The sequence below is a fragment of the Lutjanus erythropterus genome, chromosome 10 (assembly GCF_056507025.1).
Source record: "Lutjanus erythropterus isolate fLutEry1 chromosome 10, fLutEry1.hap2, whole genome shotgun sequence".
NCBI classification, from domain to species: Eukaryota; Metazoa; Chordata; class Actinopteri; order Lutjaniformes; family Lutjanidae; genus Lutjanus; species Lutjanus erythropterus.
This window is the reverse complement of record NC_139326.1, coordinates 18,430,484-18,453,945: the sequence shown is the minus strand read 5'-3', so window position 1 is coordinate 18,453,945 and position 23,462 is coordinate 18,430,484. Positions and strand designations below refer to the sequence as shown.

The 23,462-nt window shown below is 41.2% G+C and overlaps 1 protein-coding gene across 3 annotated transcripts in view; it reads right to left on the bottom strand.

Moving 5' to 3' along the window:
• Nucleotides 1-3,655: 3,655 nt before the first annotated feature.
• Nucleotides 3,656-23,462, bottom strand: part of sema6a (sema domain, transmembrane domain (TM), and cytoplasmic domain, (semaphorin) 6A) — a 146,352-nt gene continuing 126,545 nt past the window's right edge. For 2 of the 3 annotated variants that reach the window (XM_084728487.1, XM_084728488.1), the window contains 2 exons: nt 22,824-23,003; nt 3,656-6,339 (listed from right to left, as the gene is read on the bottom strand). In XM_084728487.1, the coding sequence (XP_084584613.1) occupies nt 5,177-6,339; nt 22,824-23,003 (1,343 nt within the window). In that variant the 3' untranslated portion in view covers nt 3,656-5,176. The remainder of the gene's footprint in view (nt 6,340-22,823; nt 23,004-23,462) is intronic. The other variant, XM_084728489.1, reaches the window with a different exon arrangement.

The window sequence follows — 23,462 nt, the reverse complement described above, 5'->3', positions numbered from 1 at the left end:
AAAGCAGCACACAGTGCTGCTGTCATCGCTGGTTTCTGAGCGACACAGTTGTCATTTTCATGCCCGGTGCACACAACACAACGAGTGTACAGTCTGCTTGTTACACACAAACACGCATAGCAGCCCAATGGTGGCCAATGGGACACAGGATTGGGAAAAGACAGAGGCAGAGGATTCCCATCTCTTTTGGTATTGTGCGGCCGTTCTGGTGATGCCAGAAGACGAGTACACACTCACGGCTACCTCCTCCCACACCTGCTTCACTCCGAGGATTGGTGGATTAATGCCGACTCGCACTTTGCGTACAAGCAGATTGGTTTCCTCTGCAGAAAATTGTTTGCTTTGCTGAATCTGTCATCTGTTTAAATAGCGAGATTAATTCATGTTATACTCAAAACACACCGACTAAATACAACATTCTGTACCTTGCGGGTTAATTTGCACCCAGATTTTACACAATTTAACCAAAAAAAGTGGCAATGGACATGCCCTAAAGACATTTGTACCATGCACTTTAGACTAGTTTGTAAATACACCAGAGAGATAGTTGATTGATGTTGATAAAGTGTCCTAAGCACAGCAAAATAATGAAAAATAATAAGTTATGGGCAATGTTTTTGGGAAAATCCTGCAGTCTCTCTTTAGGATAAAAGATAAGAGAAACTTAATTGTCCATCCATCTGTACACAGCTTGTTAGCAAACTGTTGCTTATTAACTTTTAAATTGAGCTGAAAGAAAGAAACTATCCACATTTTGGAATTCCTCCACTGTTGTGCCTTCAGAATACACTTGAAGAGTTTATTGATTTCCTATATGGGATTAAATGGTTTACCCCAAATCTACTACACTTATGGACTCCTAATGCCTCTGAGGATGATTATGTATTGTAGTTTAAAGGGTGATTGAGAGTGTCTTCTGCCAAACAGAAAGCTGCCCCCAATCTCCATCAAATTGTTTGCTTCATTTAACTGACACGATCAATAGTATAACAGAGTGCAGGCCTCTTCTCTCTGCTCGTAGCCTAGTCGTATTTTCTCTTATTAGATAAGAAGTTAAAGGAATCATTTTCACCTCAGTCTGAGGTGCTTTCATCCACTTAGATGTGTTTAGTATCAGAAGTAGAATCTTATTTTTAGGAAAAGTTTCTCAGATCTCAGGGGGTTAGAGGTGGTTTTACAAGCAGGGAGGAACGGTGTACTTGAGGTCAAAAAGTATAATATTTTTCTTAAAATGGATTTTCATTTGAAAGAACCTTTACATCCTGCATAAAACCTAGCCTTGGTTTTCCCCAAACAGTGTTGTAGAAAATTCAACAATTAAAGATGTTCCTAGTATAGCAGTAACTACCTCCGGCAAAGAAACAAGTGAAAAAGTCAAGGACATAACACAGTCTTCATGACAAGAATTTTATTTTCTTTTTTTTAATTACATTTTGCATTAAATTAAAGAGTTTTTTTTTCTTTACAACATACATTAAGCTGTGAATCAGATGTTAAGGAAGTGAAGAGAGTAGGGCAAAAAACTTTGTGACGTCACAATATCTTACAAGCTTACAAAGTTCAAAAGGTTGAGAAGTTGAGAAGAGAGTCGATTTGCATCTAATAGCAGTGTATTATAACAAGGGTGAAAGACAAAAAAGGCACACACCAAAGAACCTCACTGTCCACAGCAGCCTTCACAGTCAAACCCAATCCAGTCTTCAAAATGTTCAAACCCAACGCTGACATCAAAACACTTGATGTCACTGGATCTTAAACGCACCCACAGCTAAACTGACTTGTCAACACAGGATGTGGACATTTAACCCTCTCACCTCGACAGAGTTTGTTGCTCACATTCTGTGTGGATGCGATGATTGACCCTTCCTATGTCCCGCCCCTTTTGGAACCTCAGTCAGCTTTTCTGTTTCCTGTGCTTAGATGTGTTGTATGCAAGGCTTATCTATGATGAAAAGAACTACTGTTAGTAAAATGTGAGCTAACTAGTTACCTAATATATATGAGGGTTTTCACTGTGGGCCTCCTGACAGACAAAACTTGGAAAAATCAAACCAAATCACACATATTTAGGCTATTTTATGTCCTCTGCCTTTGATAACTAAAACAATAACTAATGTAATAGCGTCCTCTACATCAGTCGTTACCTGGCTATAATTGTTATTGCTAGTTGCATCTGATAGCTAATGACAGCAAAGTCTGGCTAACTTGCTAGCAATCCTTACTAGATAGTTAACAGGCCCCCCAGAATGTCTTTTAACATCTTCAAAATGTGTTTTTCTGTTCAACATAGACAAGCCTAGCACATATCAAAATATCTTGGTGAGCACAAGAATCAGGGAAGGATGTTGACAGAGGTACCGCCGGGTGCGAAGCTTGCTCAGCCGTTATTGGATAACAAAGCAAAAAGGGGCAGGACTTAAAAGAGGTCAATTCCTACAACTGAACATTTCTAAAAAAGAAATATTAAGTCGTAGACCATTATCAATCAATTATCAATTATTCCGGGCCTGGGAAAGTTGCAGGTTCACTGGGGATGTAAACAGGGCCTTGTAGTGCCCAGTAACCAGATGCAGCGGTATTCTGGAGGTCTGGGGTAAACACACCCCTTCTTTCTAATCTTGGGCCTTTTGCACTTTGAAGATCATATCTTTAAGTAAGCACTGGGATAACTTCCATGTTTCTAAAGGGGCACCTTCCTAACCTGTTGCCCGTGACCCCGTCATTTGCAACCGAACCCTGCAAACTTCTATGTACACAAACATGTTAGTCAGGTCACAGGTCCTACACGTCCTTCTCACGTTAGCTGTGGATTGAGACATAGTTGGCTTTCCTCCATTGAGAAACGGAAAATTGCTTGATATCAAGAAAACTTTTACCTATCTACACATACAACACGAAGGGAGTGCTCCGTTGATTTAAGTGTTTGGGCGGGGAAGGTGATCAATAAAAATCCTCAAGTAAAAAAGAAGTGACAGCAAAAAAAAAAAGGGGGGGCATCAGATTAGTCAAACTCTCAGCCATTCATAAGGCCTTGATAATGAGAGTTAGTGAAGCAAAACAAAAACTCATCTCTAGACTTCCTCAAACTGTGTTTTCTCTTACAAAAAGGGGGTTAAATAAGGTACATTTTTTAATATTGTTGTTTTAAAAGGTCAACTTTCTTCACAGGAACCAGCCTGTTTATGCAACTGCCTACTGACTTAATGTTACGATGCACACAAGAAGCCTAGAAGTGTGTTAGTACACTGGACGCTTATGTGTATCTCATACTGTATGTTTACTAGTGTTGATGTTGCATTATTATTGCAGTGCACCAGAAAGATACACATACATTGGCCTTCTCAAGTAACATATGTTAATTGCTCAGTTAATCAGTCAATCAACCATCACTCCAAAACCAACAGACAGCAAAAAAAAAAAAGTAAAAACAAATACCAGGACTTTTAAATTGTATAAAATATAAAATCAAAAACACTCACAACGTCTTCATCGACACTGCCAGCACAACATAAAGGGTTGCTTTAAGCGCATTAATGGCACAATCAGAAATGAACCACAAAGATGAGCGTGTGTGTGTTTGTGTTTGTGTGTGTGTGTGTGTGTGTGTGTGAGAGAGAGAGAGATAGAGAGAAGAAGAGTGAAAGAGGAAAGAAAATCCTCCTTCCTCTCTTCCTCCCTCTGGATTGTAAGTGTGTTATGTCTAGGGACCAGAATTACAACAATAACACCTACATTCTTTAATTGCATTTTTATCAAACCAGGGAAATATCATGACGTAAGAAAAATAAAAAAATACTACAAGGAGACAAAGTTAACAGCTAATAAAGAAAACATTGTCACTACTTTAGGGTGTAAGGCACAAATTTACATGTGGAAAAAGAAGCAGGCAATACAGATGTTTTTATGAGTTTTCTTTTCACCTGCTCGTCCGCTGCAAGAAACATGATACGTTCCGCATTTGCTTGCAACATCTTCTTTTTGTATGTGTGTGTATGCAGATTCCTGTACTGTTGCTGCAGCTGCTTCTCTTATATTTGCAACATGCACCAGTGAGCTTCGATGGCACCGGTAAGCCAGCAACCAATCAGGACAAATGTTACTGACTCACACAAAACCACAGTGCTGATTGGGGGAGGAGGGCTGGGGGGGAGGAGAGAGGGATGCTCATTGGAGGAGTGAAAGGGTGAGATTCAGGAAGTCTTTTTTATGATTGGTCTAAAACAATGGAAATTCTGGTCCATGAAGGTAAAAGTCCCTGTCTGGCACAGTTTAAATAAATATCTCCTCCTCTTCACAGAGGTCACATATATCTCAAGCTGCGGGTCCCACTGAGCGCTCAGTAAGACCTAGTGGACCTTTAGTCATCAAGAAAGTTCTACGTTCTCCAGTTTAATGACTTTAAATACGTTTTTTTTTTCTCACACTTGATTAATTAATATTAAAAGATCTCTTCTCTGTCCTCTCTCTGTCTCCGAGCCTAGAAAGTCAGTCTTTTTTTTTTTTTCAAAAGCACTTCATAAAAATAAATACAACAAGCTATTAGTATTAACAGTCATGTGTTATTCAGTAACCAGTACAGTAGAAGATTCCTCTGGCAGGACGTGATTGCTGTAACACTGAGAGGCTTTTCACAGTTTCTCACAGAACTCAGGCAGCTGTCTGTACGTTCAGTCCGAGCTCAGTCTCTGAGATTCCCCAGTCCCCAAGGTACTGTACAACGATTATTCTCCTGTCTTCTTATGTGCTTTTACCAGCATGATAAAGTCTCAGGTCAAGTCCCGGTGGCCAAGGACACCACTAACAAAAGAGCCACCGCCTTGGATGCTACAGGGCGCCGTTGGATGAAATATTCAGGACAGCATCATCTTCTTCTGTTTCAGTAGCACATGTTCCCATGTGTGTTTACAGAGGAACCGGGAGCCAGCCAGAGCTTGAGCTCCATGACGGCAACAAATGACGACAACCATTTGTATAATATTTACATATTTATATAAAAAGAAAGTGTTTTCTTAAAAAAACTGTGTTGCATTTTCCACTGTACACCAAAAACAAACAAACAAAAAAAAAAAAACACTAAAAGGAGATGCAAGTTGTACAGTATTCCCTGTTTTTTCTCTTTCAGAAAAAAACTTTCACTACTGTCCGTTCACATTGGACTGACTGGCTGACTAGCTGACTATGTGCACGAGTCACTGGACTTGTTTTTTGTTGAGAGTGAGACTACGGAGGGTTTGGGGGGGACATCAGGCTTGAGATACTTGATGCCCGTTCGAGGCAGTGAACCATAGGAGCTCATTCCAGGCTGCCGTGACAGAGATATGCCCTGTGCTGTCATTTGTATGGAGTCCACCCTCTGAGGTGCAGGGGGCGGAGTTTCCACACGGTTGAAGCTGTGATGTCTCGCCAAATGAGAGGAGTTAGATGAGTTGGTGTTGTGCTTCTTGAGAGCGGAGGATCCGGAAGCGGCGGATGCCGATCCTTTCCGGAGCCCGTAGACTGACGAGTGGACCTCCAGGCGTTTGCCCATCTGTGGGACAGCTGGAGGGACTGTGAGAGACGCCTCTCGTTGGGGCACACGTGGTGGCAGCACCCCGTCTGGATCCACCATGTTGAGGTTGTGACACGGGCTCTTGACTGTCTTGTACTCCAGGGTGGCCCCCTGGTCATCCATGACGCCGTGGCCCATGCTGAGGTCACTGTGGTGGGGCTGCTCCACATACTCATGCTGGTAGGACTGCTGGTGCTGCTGCAGGTGAGGCTGGAGCTGGTGCTGATGCTGTGGCAGCGGCAGTACCACCACGCTGGGGATGTGCCCCGGTGAGGCCCTCAGGGGCAGGTCTGTTGAGATGACAGGGGAGCCCATTGGTGGGATGTCCTTGGTACAAGCGTTGATGAGGTTCTGGTTTCGCTCCCACTCCCGGCTGCCCCGGCTGGGCTTACGCCGCGGCTGCATTGGGGTGGATTCAGGTGTTGGCAGAGCAGCGAGGTCCAGGTGGTGCTGGTCTGCTTTTATCAGCATCTTCCCATTTGGTGTCAGTCTCCCGTTGTGCATCAAAGGGGTGAGGATCGCCTCAGGGCGACCATCTTTGGCCTGTGTCTCAAACAGGCCCGTCAACTTGGTCACACTGTTCATGGAGCCCCGGCGGGAGTGGAGGTGGTGGCTGTCCTTTTCCTTGCGGCCTGTCAGGTCCATGTCTCGCCGCCGGTGGTCACAGACACAGTAGACAATAATGCCAGAGAAGATGGCGCCCATGGCAAAGGCCAGGATGACAGCAATGGCCAACAAGGTCACGGGAACGAGCTGGTCACGGCCCTTCTGGTAGCTTTCACGGATCACACCTGCGGAGAGACGAGGAGATGACATTCAGACTGGCAGAATCAAAGAGGAGAGGTGATACTGCTGCTGCTGGGAACCTGTTTCTTTGTTTCTAAGAAAAAAAAAGACATGTTGAAAAACCAATAAATAGAAAACAATACTGAATTACAATAATTAAAAGATATTTTCTGGGTAAAAAGATTAGCTGTTTAAAATAATTTCATGAAAAACATGCAAATGAAGGCAGGGTTTATCCCATCATAAGGAACACCTCTTCAAAACAGACACAAATGGTGGCTTGAAGTAGCAACATTCAATATTTCCCGAAAATCCAATCTTAGACTGAAAATGTGTTTTGGAGGGGTGATTATGATTCACATTTTAAATCCCAGATAAACCCTCTCTGCTGAAATGAAAAAAAGATAGGAGCACAGATAAAGGAGCCTGAAATACCCAAACCCTTTCTTCTCATGGATGCAAATGGGAGACTTTTCATAAATCTTCATAAATGGATCCAATCTCATGAATCACAGAGAATACATTAAAAAGGCTCTGATTAGGCGCTAAATCCAATGAGCTGTGTCATCAGTGTCTTATGAAAGTGGCACTTTCAAAGACTGGCGAAGACGCGTGGCGATACAGCCAAATAAAAGATAATTCAATAAAAGCAGCTATGAAGTCTTCTAGCGGCGGGAGAGTGGGAGCAGCAGGTTGTGTGCAATAAAACGGGGTCAACAATAATCTGCACACACATATGTACACACAAGTGTGGACACATGCACCCCTAACACACACACACATGCTCACAGATGATAACCTCCAGCCTGGTGATGAATGTAGACATCTAATGCGGCACTCTGTTCCTCGGGTTAAACACACCAGTCCACAGCAGAGAGATTTATAATGCGTTCACACATGACCTGTGGCCAACACAGATCAGTTACCACAGACAGAGGATTAGGCAGGTGGGCTCTATCATGTAAAAAGCTCCCACAGTGCACTGCTGCTCTTGATAACGTGACTCAGTTACACGTGTGCACTGCACTCTTATATCATGGTATATATTATTCACCAGAGATGGGAAGTAACTGAGTACAAATACATCATTACTGTACTTAAGTATTTTTTCAGGTAACTCTACTTTTTACTTTTACTTCTTACATTCAAATGCCTGTACTTTGTACTAATATTTCCAAAACAGGCTTGTTTTAGATGGTTGGGTTTTTGATATTTTAGACCACTGTTAGTCTAGTTATAGTTTGTTTTGACTTTTTTTTTTTCCTGAGGGCACCGAGTGCAACAGGCCACTGCGTGGTTAAGTCAGCATCTTTCCCATCTTTTGTTTCTTTTGGCCACAATCTCCAGCCATCCTTTTGTTTACCTTTTTTGTGCCACTTTTCAGTACAATCAATTTGATTAAAATTTAGGAATGATCATATCTGGCTGTTTTTCAATATGTTGCAGTCTCCATTTGAGCCATTGTTTGTTTTGGGGGCTCGTCCGAGACTTTAGGCTGTAACACGCACGAAAAAGACAGATTCTTGGTGCATCCATCAGGGCATATCACGGCCGACAGAGGTAACAACACCAAAACAACATAAAAGATATAACAAGATGAAGAAAACGAGATTGGAGGAGAGGCAACTTTTTACTTTTATACTATACAGAGTCTGTTCTTTTTCACTTTAACTTGAGTAAAGAAGTTGAATCAGTACTGCTACTTCTACTAGAGTCTTTTTGGTATCTGTACCTGAGTATAGACTGTGTATACTGTTGCCACTTTTGTTATTCACTGTATTGAAAAAAATTTAAAATCTCTCTGAATGCAGTTTGTGTCCCGAGGAAGTCATAAAAACCTGAAAAACTGTAAAATGCAAAAAGGATAGAAGCTTTCATTCTCTCTGGAGGATATAAACAAGGACAATAACCTCCTGAAATGTGTGAACCTGCATGAATGGAACTTCACATAATCCATTATGCCAGTGTGTTCTCTTGTGTGTTTACAGTGGATATATGCTCTAAAATAAGAACTATGTGGGTGATGTGATTTGTGCAACAGCTTCCAGAAATCATAGACATTTTCATTTACTAGAAATTTACATAAAAGTGGCTGAAAATGGCTGTGAAAAGCTCTTTTTGCATTCACTTCTTAAGCATTTGCATGTAGAAAATGAGTCATCCTTGTTTGTGATTTGTCTTTTGATATTTTCATCAGTCAAATCACTTCCAAAAGTGGGATGTAATTTGAAAAGTTAAATACCGTACTGTATAAAACAAATAAGAGTACCAAAAATAATAACAACCGATATATAAAGTCCAGGTGAGGAGCATCTATCATCTGTATCCTGACGTATTTCCGAATGTGACCACATTGGGAGGATTTTAATTTGAACGTTGAAAAGTAGGTGTGTCATAGCCCGACGCACTATACTGTTGCCAGCTAGCTAAAGTAATGACTCTTAGCTCCGTTAATGGGTGTACTGCTATCTCACTTAACCTTTGTTCCTATGGTGGCAAACTTTCCTAAATCAATCAATTATAAATCTTAAACTGACTTCATTCATAGTTTCATTATGCTGAGAATATTTCATGGCAGTTAGTCCACATGAGTGCTAGATCTCTCTCTATTTGCTGTGACTGCGAGTCTGCATCACACATTTCTAAACGAAACAGCTGGAAAAACATGCAAAAACAGCGCTCTGTCTGATTGCGGCCATACGCTTTAGTGATGAGTCAATCTCACAATTAAAAGTATTATGAACTGTGAATACACTTTTTCTCCACTTGGAGAACAAAAGAAGCACAGTGTCATTTCAGCGTGTTCTGGCAGCACTTCAACTGTGGGTGGATGTTATGATGTTATTGGATGGAATTATTTGGTTCAAAAACCTACGTGCCACATGTCATGTTATGCTTTACAGAAAGAAAGGATGACCGGATTTTGACAAAAGTACACTGAAATGGATTTTTAAAATTTTTGTGGGAGGCATATTATTGCTAAATAGGTGCACAATATAACTGAGGATATGATCTAAAAAAGTTAAACAGACGTTTTCATTTCACCTTGACATTCAATTTACACAAAGTGTACACTGCCCACAGAAGACTGACTAAACACGTACATTCAAAAATACCTTAATTTGAGCTGCAAACACATAACTTTGACACACCACAATAATCAAAACAACTGCTGACAACCAGATTGTTACAATTTTGTCTCTTCACAGTTTTCCGTTTTCCATAAATCACTTTTCTTGCACATCATCATAAAAGTCTTTCAATTTGCTGTAATTTTCCAACTGAAGATGCCACAAAATGAAGTGTTAGTTTGCAATAATTCTGTGAAATCCTGAAGGGGCCGGGTAATCATGTTTAGGCTGTTCAGCTCGACTGTGTCACCGAGGACGCATTCTGAGAATATCTCCTTTCTGTGTCTCCTCACCGAGACATAACGCAGACACAGAGACAACATGCTAATCTGTTCTCGTGGAACCAAAAGCCAGGCTCTCTTAAACTAACATCCATAATCCTCAGTCGCTGCAGTCATACTTCATTAGTCCAAAAACATGACTTCTTCCTTGCCCAAAAGAAGCACCGAGCAATGCCTGAGTGTCTGCGCTGACTTTAAAGCTCAACCTGGATACGAAAAGGAGCGGTTACTTTTTCTCAGATCATTCCTCATTTATTGCAAAAACAAAACTTCACTTTTCGACTTTAATAGAGTGCTGCGGAGACGCAGCTTGGCCATATCTCATTTAGTGTTAAACAAAAGCTTTAAAAAAAAAACATCTTTTCTGGCCAAAATCGTCTCTTATCAGGGACGTTCCCTGCTGGGTAGATAGTGTGAGAAGTGATGAGTGTTATCTGCAGTGAAGCATTAAGGTCTGACATGTGTTATGCTGTGGACTCGTGTGACCAAATGGCCCGCCTGTCTGATGAAACATCTGCTTCTCATCTTGTACAGTAACATCTGCGAAGAGAGATACTTTTCCTCATCACTACCTTTCATTCTGTTGACTTTCTTCTGCCCTCACTTAGATCTTTTTTTTTTTCTTTTTCTGCTACTTTTCTCCTTCACAGAAACAATGAATCACTTCCCTGACTTTCTTCTTGTTTCACAGTGTTTTCCTTCACACTGTTGAGCGCCCATATGGTAAGTGTCCTATTCAGTGGAAACTGGGAAGACTGTAATTATAACCTCATGGTCTTTGTGAGTTATCATCCTTTGGCAGAGACGACAATAGTGACGGGTGCTGTTTGAGAGCTGCTGGGTTAAGCACTTCTGCAAACAAAGAAGAAAAGAAAGAGCTTCACCTGAGGAGAGGAGCTCTGAAAATCTCCCAAAACCATTTACGTAAAAACATGAAAGTGATTGCATAAACAAATACTTTGGCAAAATCTCTCATTTTTCCCGTAATCCTTGCAAAATGTAAATACGGTCATCCATCTCTGTCTGTGGTGCTTACATGCTGAAAGACCAAGTCAAAACTGTTATGAATTTTCATGACAGTGAATTTACCTCCACTAAAGGTTAACTTTCTTCGACCGGGGATTTGGATTTCATATTGAATACAAGGGCTGAGGGAAGCAGAGCTAAATGGCTGTCCATTCTGGTGAACAGCGGGGATAGATCTTTGTCTTCTCCTCTGGGTGAAGGAGCTGAGATTAAAGGGATAGTTCGGCTTATGTGAAGTGAGGTTGTATGAGGTATATATCAATAGTCAGTGTATTACCTACAGCAAATGTTGGAAACCAAATCAAATCAACCAAACTCCATAGGCAAAATCAGCAATTTTACCTCTCAGAATGTGGAAATTGCTGGTCTACCACTGTCTTGATCATTTAGTTTCTTTCTGTTATTATGTGATTTCTAAGCTTTAAAAGGAAAGTTCAGGTTCACTGAGGTTGCACAATAACACAAACAATGTTTTTAAGTGGATAAAATACCTTTTATTGCTGACCCTGTCCACAGCAGTATATTGCTTTGCTTCCATGGTGGTGCTCCTCTCTGCCTCTCTAAAGTGGGGGTTAGCCCACTGGGACGTGCTGTCCTGCGCTGACTATCGATAAGTCCCTCATATGTTCGATGTAATGTCATCTTAGGAATCTCTTTGTTAAATGTTTGTTTTGTATAATGGTGAAAATGATCAATAAAGATAAATACCTTATGCAATCCCACTTCAAATAATCCGAACTATACCTTTAAAGCTCTATTTAACCTGCACTGTATGGGTTCTTCAAGTCTGTGTCTTTTTCTCAGGTTTTCTCCTCCTCCATCCATCACTCATGTCACACTCGCACACACTTCCCACTAAGTGTGTGTACTTAGCCCAAGGCCTTGGGTAAAACACGAAAGAAAGAGAAAGAGAGGAAACTTTGAAGAATTGTTTCTCATCCTCACATCAAAGAGAATGAAAGTAGCCACAGAGGACACATGAGGTGTCTCTGCCGAATCACAAGACTTCAGGGTTTTGAATCAAGGTGGCTACGCTGCTCATTTTTCTGGTCCTGTTTGTGATCTCCTCAAAACTTTTCAAAACTTTTCACGACGTGACCTTGAAAAGTATCAAAGTGCTGCTAAAACCCACCGATTTTCTGCTTTAGTCTCATGTTGTCGGGGTTCCGACTATACAGTGACTTATAATCTTCTGGTTTCAACTCTTTGCCTTGCCCCCAGAATGCCTCGCAAGGCATGCTGCAGTTCGACACTTCTCTCAGCGGTTGAATTGATTTGAATTTCACACTGCCTCGGGCCTCAACATTCAGATATTAAACACATATCTCAGATACTCAGATATTTCTCGCTGTCAAAACAGCCTGGGTCGGCAACACTGACTTGTAAATCAGAAACATTGTAATCTGCTGTGACTGGAACTTGTGAATGCTCTCTCTCTGTCTGCCTGTCTGACACACATAGACACTCTTACGCTCGTTTAATCTCTTCAGAAGCACCAACTGACTTAAGCCCACAGAGCTCGTCTTTGTGTTGGTGTTAGGGAAACTTCAAAGGTAGTTAAACATCACAGGGAGGTTACGGAGAGGGCTCTAACCTCTGACTGCAGGCCGTTACACAAAGACGGTGTCTACGAGTTGATAAAAATCTTAATCAGACTTAACTGCACTCACTGACATGTCACTTGTTGAAAGACAGAACAGTGGACCTAATGGAGTAGAAGAAAAGATGAAGGAGAGGAGCAGAAAATGTTGAGCATCTTACATTTACTCTGCCTTCGCTGCGGCGACGGCTTTAGAAACTTCTTATTTGCTTTCAGAGACTTGCTTGTTGTCATCTTTTAAAAAGGACATTGCTGTTTAGATGATGACAGCAATTCATTAAATTCTATTTAATCTCCTGTTAGGATTTAATCCCATTAAGCCTTGTGTATGTTTATGTTGGAGAGGCACTTGCATTAGTGGTGTTATTCAATATTAAAGCATTCATCAGACAATCGTGAGTCAGTGTGCCGCATACTGATGAGCCAGTTAAGATATAATTAAACCCTTAATTATATCGTTCTGCACCTCAGGTATTAACACTGATGTACTAACCTTTCCACCTCCCTGCATACAAACTGTAGTGTTTAATTCTCACAGGAAATCAGCCTAAATTACACATCCATGGGAACATTTTTCACCAGGTGTTTGATGCCTAAAAACTGATGCTTCTACTGTTTGTATTAACAGGTGATCGACTTGTTAAAAAGTACTGCCCAGCATGAATAACACAGCTGAAACAATTAATCCAATTATTTCTGAATTTCACTGATATCGCTGACAGCACAGGTTGACTTCAAATGAGATCATAAATCCCAATTTATAAAAAAGGTGGATTTTTCTGTGGAGTAAAACTGTCATCTGAACTCCTGTGTGGCTTTTTTCTACACTGTTGACCATGGATGGGTTATGAGACAAAAGCCCCTGGACACAGACATGTAAAAGGCCCCCTTAACCCTCCTACAGGAACACACCCAGACTGAAAGAGACACAGTGTCTCCTTTTAGGTTTTTTTTTAATGTCTCTTTGTAGTTGTTTTATGTCTCTTTGTGATGGTTGATTGGTAGTTTTGTCTCCCCTTGTAGACATTGTGTGTCTCTTTGTGGTAATGTTGTGTCCACTTGTAGTTGTTTTGTGTGCTTTTCTAGTTTTGTCTCTTTGCTGTATTTTTATGTTTATTTGTGATTTTTTTTGTTTCTTTGTGGTAGTTTTGTGTTTCTTTGTAACTGCTTTTCTGTCTCTTTGTGATCGTTTGTTTTGTCTCCCCTTGAAATCAGTTTGTGCCCCTTGGGCCTCTGGGCCTGTGCCCGGTAGGCCTGTTCAGGAATCCATCCACACTGTTGACTTCTGTTAATTAGTACGAAATGCTGATGAGTCACTGGTGACCCTTTCACAGGTATTTTAATTATGTTATGATGGCTGAAAATGTGTAGCGAGCCTCTGACTTGTATGGGTGACTAAGGCACTATGTGTGTTGCAATATGTGCTGTAATTCATCCAGTTAAAAATGCAGGCAGAGATAATCATTCACAAATGTTTTAGTACACAAAAGCCCTACGTAGTGGCACCGGAGAACAAAGGCTCAGCTTGTATCTACTCGATGAGAGGCTCACTCATGGACATCGTGAACGTGCCCATTTAAATTCAGTTCAAAGTAGAATAATGACAGCTGAATGTGGGTTAGACAAGCTTCAAAAGCACAAAAGGATGAGCTGCTGTGATATGAGATTCAGTCTCACATGGCCAAAAAGACAAAGAGAAGCTTTTGTAAGAACGAGCGATGGCAAAGAGGTCTTGCTGAAAAGCATAACCAAAACATAAAAATGAAAAAGTAAGCAGCAAATGTGTGTAGAAAACAAAAGCATTCTGAGAGAACAATAAGCTAATCAGTGGAGGAAATTATGGCTTATGGCTTGACGTCAGTCAGGGAAGTGCGTAACGCCGGGAAAACATCCAGTCCACTGTTTCTATTATGATTCACAATGAGCAGCAAATAATTCATCTGCCTCACAAAGGCATTTCACAATCTTTGGCCAGTAAGAAACACTAAACCAGAATCCTGGGGTTAAGACAACACTGAAGGTGTTACAATGACAGGAATATGAGTTGTAGGATTAGTTGATTCAAAAATGACTTTGCTTTTTTTATACTGCAGTTTTCCTGCCTTAAAGGACCACTTCACCAACTTTTAACCTAAATCCTATCATCCTCTTTTATAGGATTAACCTAAAATCCTATCATTCTACTGCAAGGACATATGAAACTATGAACATTAAATTCCCAAAGCGCTCGCCCTCACAGGCTCCTGAAAAACTTCTTCAGTTGAATGCATCATCTGACAGTGAGCAGAGTTCATGTGGAGCTAAAGCGTTTATTACCTCAAGTCTTGTCGGCTCACCTCCAAGGGAGGGTAATTTGAAAGGAGAGATGTCTTCATAATCAGACAACGGGGAAATCCCTCTTCTATCTTTTTCTCTCATTAGTGGTGCAAGAAATATAGCTGAAAAGTCATGTCTGATGGTCACATGCACGCTTAGAAATAAGGGTTCCAAAATGGTTCTTCCTGAAGGGCTGAGGTCCTTTTTGAAGAGATGGTTCATCAAGGATCCCTTGTAAGTCTAAGGGTTCCATTAAGAATCATTTTCATCCAAAGAACCGCTTTGGATGAAAGAGTAGAAGCCCCTAAGTAGATTTTAGATCAAACCCTTGAAATATAAAAGGGTTCTTGGTAGAACACCCTGGGACAGTTCTAGATGAAACCCTTGAAAACAAAATGGTTCTTGGTTGCACCCCATGGGTGGGTTCTTTCGGCACCCTTAGAAGGTGGAAAGGTTCTCGATAGAACCTCCAGGGAGAGTTCTGGGTGGAACTATTACACCACACCATGGTTTTCTCATAAGGGGTTCTGGGTGGAACCTTTCACAGATGGTTGTAGGTAAAACCCTCTGTGAAGAACCCCCAGAAGGATTCCAGGTGGACCCTTTATAAAGAATTCTACCAGGAACCAAAAAAGGTTCTCCTATGGGGACAAGAAGACCACAATATGGTTCTTGTTAGCGCCTTTATTTCTAAGAGTGCACTGACCACATATAAGTGAAACGGACAGTGAACGATCTTGTTTTCCTCTTGGCATTAGTCTAGTTAAGTTTGGTTTCAGTTGCAAAAGAATCAGTGGTTAAATGGATCATTCCAAACAACACAAATAGACTTTTTTGGCTTTTGTGTTTTTTTAACAGTACAACCATCACTGTGTTTGCAAATTTACCAGGAAAACTAAGATCAAAGCAACAATTCTGCTTTTCTAGGGGCACGTACCTGGACGGTGTCAAGCCAAAAAGGTTGAATTCATTATAATACTGTGAATTGTCAGGAAGTTTGCAACCAGAATTTAACTGTAAACATATTATTTTCTCTGCTAGCACTGAACTTATTGTGACAGGATTTTTACAGGTAACATCCATGATTGACATGGTATCCTCAATAACGATGGTGAAATGTTCCTTGCAGAAAGTGAGATGACGCTCAGGCTCAGGTTATCAAGACTTTTTAGTGCTGCATCCCTGTGTGAGCGGGTCATACTCTCCCTCTATCACCACCTTGGCATACAGGTGTCAGCGAGCTGCCTGCAGCTGAAAATAACCCTTGCAGAGCAGCTGTCAGACAGTTGGTATTACCATGAAAATCCTGACACGGAGGGAAATCATATCTCTCGATAAACTACAAAAGCTCTCATTTAATGGCAAAGAAATATCATCAAAATGCCACAGTGCTGTTTTGGGAACATGACGCTGGAAATGTAATATTGTGGTTCCTCAGATTTTAATTCACAAATCAAGTTTCTGTTTATCAAGATGTAAACACTACTTCATCTCCAGTCAATTGATACTTGTGAAAGCTCATCCTGGGAATTATAATGAGTATGAGAAAACAAAACCATCTCACCACACACCAGACGTTTATGTAATACTAATTTGCTCTCCCAATTACATTCTGGTAAGAAGTATAATTGCTACTTGGATTATGTTCCCAGACAACATCAGCAATACTCTATACCTGTATGGAAAAGTCAGCGAAAAGATGTACAAGAATTCTCTCTGATAGTGTTTAAGTTTTACATGTTTAATATGTCATATGAGACTTTTATATCTAATGCTATGATTAACTTTCATTTTCCATAATAATAATTTTCATATTTCAACTTCTGGTGAAATGTTACGCTGAAAATTGTCTGATAACTTATTGAAATAACTGAAAAGCTGTATCACGTTTTCGAACAAAATTAAAAAAAATAAATGATGCGTAACATTTTAATGCACAGCCCATTACATTCTGAGGAAGTAACAAAGGCCGGTGCCATAACAATACCCTCAAAAAAAGAGAGAAAGGAGCATAATACTCATAAAATATGTTTAACATGTAGAACATACGAGTCCTGGAACAAGTTATTTGTGCAATCCAATTGATTCAGTGTCTCCTAAAGCTTCTAGATTGATTCTGGTTGGTGCTGGACAGTATTTACTCTGAGTTTTTCAAAGCGCAGTAATTAAACATGGTTAGTACCACAATCAAAATTGGAAACGTTAATCGTCAGGAACTTTACTGCGGTTTATCATGCAACTCGTTATTGTTTCATCCCTGGTATCAAGTAAATAACGTGTAAATTTCCTCATTAAATCTCCTTAGTGTTAGGAGACAAGCTTGCACCCTATGCACTTAAAGATTTTTTTATATTCAGCCCAACAGTGTTTCAGCCGAGATTAGTTGTGTTAGCTGGTTAGATAAAAATATAGACTGTAGACTGTTCAGGGTTAAAAGTGTGGCTCAGTATGAAAACAAATGACTGAGAGGGATAGAGAGAAACACGGCTGTTCACTCTGTTCAGCTATAATATCTCTACATTTTACATGCTCTTATATTCCCCATTTTTTCCTTCTCGTTGTATCGTTCAGCCAGTTTGTCTACCTTCTATCTGCTTTATAACCTTCATTGCTGCATTATTGTCCTGTTCTGTTTAATAAATCTTTATCATGTGTGTTCCTTTTCTCTCCCTTCCCTCATTTCCCTTGTCTCTCCCCCTGTTGTCTCTCTCCATCCCTCTTTCCTTCCACCTCGCCCCTTTCCTTCTACCCTGGATAGCTGCTGTAATGAACCCATAAATTGGAGCAACACAGCGGTGGCTACAGGTCGCGTTGGGGGAGGGTGGATGTAAAGGGCGGAGGAGGGGGGGAGAGTTGAGTCTGACAGAGAGAGGGAGAGGTAAAAGGAGGAGAGAGAGCAAGGGGGGAAGCAGGGCGAGGATTCATTCCTGCAGACAGGGGAAGAGATATGACTCCAGTTGGAGAAGAGACAGACTACAAGGGGAAAGACAGAGGAGGAGGAGGAGGAGGAGGAGATGCAGAGATGGAGGAGAGACAGAGAGAGGGGCATTGGGGGAGGAGGCTCCATAAATTGGTTCAGGAATTCATTTGCACTAGGTAAGGTATAGCCTTGGAACATGCCATCCCAGTCAGATGAGAGGTCCTGTGGAAGGGAGACTGATCACAATGGCAGCAGATGGTGGAGAGTTTGGGGGGCAGGGTGAGCGGTGGGAGGCGAAGGGTAGGGCGACAAAGGTGTAGAAAGTATAATCAATGCATTCTCAACCCAATTCGTCACATACCGACGATTTGTCACTGCCCCTTAGCGTCTGATACTGAAGCACAAGGAACCCTTTAGTGGCTGTATCTGACATGGCCAAAAAGCCTTTTTAACATGTGATGACTGCAGTGAAACAATCTTTTAACATGTAATTAACGCTGTGAAACCGTTGCAGTTTGATCAGGTTTAGGCAGAAAAATCTACCTGGTTAGGTTTAAGCAGAATAAACTGCTCGTTTAGGTTTAGGCACAATGAACCACTTGGCTGGGTTTAAGCAAAAAATACTTTTTAAGACTACATATGGAGTTAAAATTACTACGTTATGTTATGTACATCACATGATGTCAATGAGGTGACTCGCAAAATGAAAGTCACATGATGGAAGTTACGTGTCACTGATGCACATAACATGCGCCTTCACCTTTTAATGATAAATGACATTCTTATGTGTGCTGTGAATACTCCATATTAGTTTTACTTGTTTTTCTGCAGCATTCGGCACCATTCACTATTCCATTTTAATCAAAAGACTACTGAAGCGGGTAATATTTCAGGTGAGGCACTCAGATGGTTCTTCTCAGATATGTCTCTTCCTCCGCTCCTGTCTCGTGTGAGGTTCCTCAGGGATCGATCCTTGGACCTTTTCTTCGTATTTGTTACCTCTAGGTCATCTGCTTAAATCCTTCTGTGGTATCTTTCATCATCATTACGTCAATGACATGCAGCTTTACTTTTCCGTTAAAACCCAATAGCCTGAATAACCTAACCTCCTACCTGCTTAGCATCTGTCACTAACTGGATGTCAGCCTAAAGCGTCAGATGAATTTACACTGAAGTCACTTAAAAAGCCTGGTGCGTCAGCCTCTCAGCTGCTAACGGGTAAAGTCCATGTCGTTATAAGTCACCATGGGGCAGTGACAAATCTTCGGTATGTGATAAGTTGAGAATGAGACCGGGCCCGTATGACAGAGACAGATGAGGGCAGACAGACAGACAGACAGACAAACACCAAGCTCAAATGTACTGTGAAACACAAGCGGCCACCTGGTAACTGCGATGGCCCCACTGGAATGTCGGATAATGATGCTGTTGGGTGCTAAATATCATCAGTGTGTGAATACTCATCACTTTGCAGCATTTCTAATTACTCTGGTGGTGTCGGGCTAATACATATTGGCAGCACTGTAATATTCATTAGCTGATAAGATTCCACAATGTCTTGACTGCAAATGAAAAAGTTGGGGAGTAATTGTAATTTCTTTTAAATCACAAACAAGCTTGCAAACGACTTTGGATATGAGCTAATACATTTTCAGTCAAGCATAAACTTTTTTTTGACTTAATTTGAGAGATTGATGGTATGGTTAAAGTGTTTATCCCTCATTTCTTCTGTAAAATGGGTTGCATGGATTTATCTCTCAGGCATTAAAATGCAGATAAAATGACTCATTTACTTAGTTTCTGACTCTGTAATCGTTCCTCATATATTGATTCCATTTTCACTTTTCACATACGCAGTTTTGCTAAAGTTTTCACAGTACAGTTGACACCTGAAGCCAGTAATACTGAGGGCGACAGGAAGGAAGAGGAGGCAGGATGGGTGGAGCGGGAAATGAATACTGTTGACTGTGGTGCTCAATTTGCCATGCTGAAAAGCATTAAGCTGCATGGAGGCAAAACTGTGCTTAATACCATCAAAGCAATCAAAGCAAGGAAAAAAGGCAAATATATAAATAGCAAAAAAATAAGATCAAGCCATGCAAAATATCAAGAACCGCTCACAAGAAACCAACACAAGAAAATCAAACGAATCTCATCAGAGCTGACTCATATAGAAAAGGAAAAAAGAAAAGACTGTTGAGCTGAAATTGAAAAAGAACTCATAGATACTGAAACAAGCTGCAAAGGTGTCTTATAATAAAAATAATAACAACAATGATCATACAGAAAAAACAGCAGAAAGCATTGTTTTGAAATGTGAAGCCCTGTTGCCGTTACCTGAGCTTGGGACACCCGTATTCCCCTCCCCAAAAAGCATAAGAAAAAAGATTTCTTAAACTCTTATGAATGCACACTAGCTTTTAGCTTCTTATGGGATTCAGGAAAGCACAACAGCATTCCTCACCGTTCCTCGCGAGGCTCGTGTAATATCACTCCTGCTCAGGTAAAGGCAACAAGGGGAGCGACAGCATGTTGTGATGCTGGCTGTAGGCATGCTGTCTGAAGTCTCTGCCACCATTGTGCTTGGATCTACCTACTGGTGCCTCACTGTTTCCAGCTGACGCGCCACAGTCACTGCCTCTGTTTATTCCACACACAGGAAACACTGGAGTATTGTGACAAGAGTGAACCGGCTTATTTTAGTGTTTGTAATTATGGAAGATGGTATGTTTTTAGCTATATTCAGTTTGTGCCTTTAATATACTAAGATTACAGTCACATCATTGTGTATCTGACGTTACAACAACATGCACCTCTTGATCCTGCCTGTCAACACTTATTGTTCTGAAGGTATTTCTTAAATTGTCAAAGACTCCTCTAACCTCCTGGATGAAAAATTATCACATCTGTTGCACCTTAAAATAGACTATTAACCTGCAACCCAACAGACCAGCTTTTAAATTTTGGTTGACAGGCTACATCAGACCAGCACACACAGGTAAAGGCTGCAAATCCATAGATTCCTATAGATATCGACGCAATTTGACATGTGTTTGGATTTCAGTTTAGTTTTATTCAAAAATTAGATTTGTTTCCAGTCTTCAAAATATAACTGGATAACTGTTTAGGGTTTTTCTCACTTTTTAAAACGGTTTATGCTAAACTAATTTATAAAATGTTTTGAAAGTTGGCACACGAACCATTTAAAAAACCTTAAATGGGCAATTTATCTCAGGAGAAAAAAGGTGATATATCAAAAAAATCATGAAATTTTCACATACATCTAATAGAAAAAAAAAGCAATTGATTAATTTTGTGCTTGTGTGCTTTCCCATTTAAGGGTTAAACATGTAGACATGTCTAATGATTATTCTGCTTCCTTATTTGAACCTAAGTTGTGATATTTTAATAAATGAAGGTTGATTAGTCAGCCGTCATGCTGCTTCCGGTGGATCAACTGCTAATATTGAATTACCAGGTATAATTCGGCTAAGTGTCTGTAAATAACAAAATCTCTTAACAGAAACTTAACTGGTAATTTAAACTAGCGTGAGATTTAGTCTGAGACAACAGTCTGACGCTGCTGTACTGTGACGTTATGATTGAAATCCAGCTAACATTAGCTCTCCATCAGTAGTAACTGTCACAGCATCGTTTAGCTATTTACTACAGTGATAGCCAATATTCACATATCTTATGTGCCTTAAATCTCTGTGCAAAAGCTTTGAGTATTAATATGCTAATTCACATTTATTGAAAAAGAATTTAGACTTCTGCCAAAATAAAGAATCACTGTTTTCTGGAGGCTCATACATTCTTACTGCTCTCCTTCTATCTTTCTTTTGTTGGAAGGATGAGGAGCAAGACATCATGATGGATTTGTATGCTTTTTTGTTTTACCACCTGCTACACAGCTATACAACCTGCATCTTCCTGTTTCCCTCCTTATATGAAATCCTGATGTTTCCCCCAGGAAGAGGGCGCGGCCTTGGCGACTGATGACGTGATGCAAGTCTGATGTATTGCACAAACTGAGTAAGAGTTGTGATCTCATTTCTGGCAATTTGAGAAATGGACTGAAAATCTTTTTTACGTTGCAATAGCCAAAATACTTTTTAAATTTAGGTGGTTTGATGAGTCTCTGGGTGAATTCTGGAAATACCTTCAGAGCAGCGGTAAGTGGTGTCAAATGACCTTTTTAAGAAAATTAAATGCTTGGTGCTGTGACTCAAATTTAATGTTAATACATGAGAGGCACAAAGTGAGAGTAGCTTTTTAGCCTGAAAAGACACACTGCAGAACATTCACTTTTATAGCAAATGCAATGACATTCAATGATAGTGCATAAGCTGCTGTTTTTCTCCCTGCATCTTTCTTTATATACAATGAGTCTATAGAATGTCCCCACTATGCTAGCACTCCTGTTGAATCACCATTATTAATAATCAATATCTCCTCAAGGCCATGCCTCTAATAGCATGAGCTATGAAATGTAGCTGGGACATGTTGCATGTTGTTTATTGGTATGTGTGTAATAGCTCTATCTGTTTTTTATTAAGGGGCAAAACATGGATCAGCAGCACTGCAGTGACCTTTTTTGTCCCCCCCCTCCCTCCCGATGTGTGTCGTCCCTCTCGTCGTCTCCTTCCCTTCTCTCCTTTTCTCTCTGTCTCATTTATCCAGCGAGCCCGTCCTTGAGGCGGTACAGCATTAGGCAGGTTGTTAACACAGGAGAAAAGGGCGTTCAATGTCATGTCAGTGTGTCGCAAAGCATGACAGAGCCGGGGACCGGGCCATCTTCTCCAGGAAATAAATACATCGCCATCTTCCTTTTCAGAGTGTAATGGTCTGGATATTACATCTCCTGTGGGACATTACGGTCCACGGATAATAAATCCATCCTACAGAGTGTGCGCATGAGTGTGTGTGTGCGTGGCTTAATGAGCATGTGTATGTGTCTGCATATGTATGTACTGTGTAAGTGTGTTTGTTTCCACGGGGGGTTTACGTGCACAGTTTGAGGCAATTTGTCCCCTAGAGAGAAAGCGATCCACTATCTCTGCACCTCGTCAGCTGGAAGCAGCAAGGCAGCCGTAAATCTCAATTACACAAACCCCTCCCTCCCTCTCCTGTCCTCCCTCCACCCTCCCCCCCTCCCTTGCCACAGGTGACAATGGACCAAATTGACTGCGCACTGTTGTGTTCCAAGGCTTACCATTGGCTTCGGGCTGAGTCTGAGAGGGCACGGCTACGTAGGGGTCCTCCCCTTTGTCTGAGCTCATGGGGGGGTCCTTCCGCTCCACCATGCGGCCCCGCCCCAGGGGGACCTCGGCAGCCTCAGGAAGGGCCGAGGTGGGGAGTGAGAGGGTGTGGTGATGGTGGCGGTGATGGTGGCCTGCCGGACACAACACAGGTTAACCGACGCTCGGGGGAAGACAGGCTTCAGTGCATTTGAGCACAGGCCAGCAGGGGTGCACACACACACGCACACACGCACACACGCACGCACACACACACACACATCTATTCCTTGTTTGAAGCGTACACATAGACACATACACATAAGGACAACTGCTGGGCTGTGTGAGGCAACAAAGTGTTTCTCTCTGGTGACCAGGGGCAACTCATTAGCAAATTTGTGTGTGTGTGTGTGTGTGTGTTTCTCAGGATAGACGTGTCCTTTCTTTTTTTTTTTTGTCTGTTATTCTCCATCTTTCTCACTGTCTCCCCTCCTGTTCTGACTGACATGTCAAAGCTCTGTCGGGCCTGTCAGAGCAGAGCTTAGTACAATCATATTCCTCCACACTCACCATAGGGTGCCTACCTTTGATATGAAGGACAAGAGACAAACTTT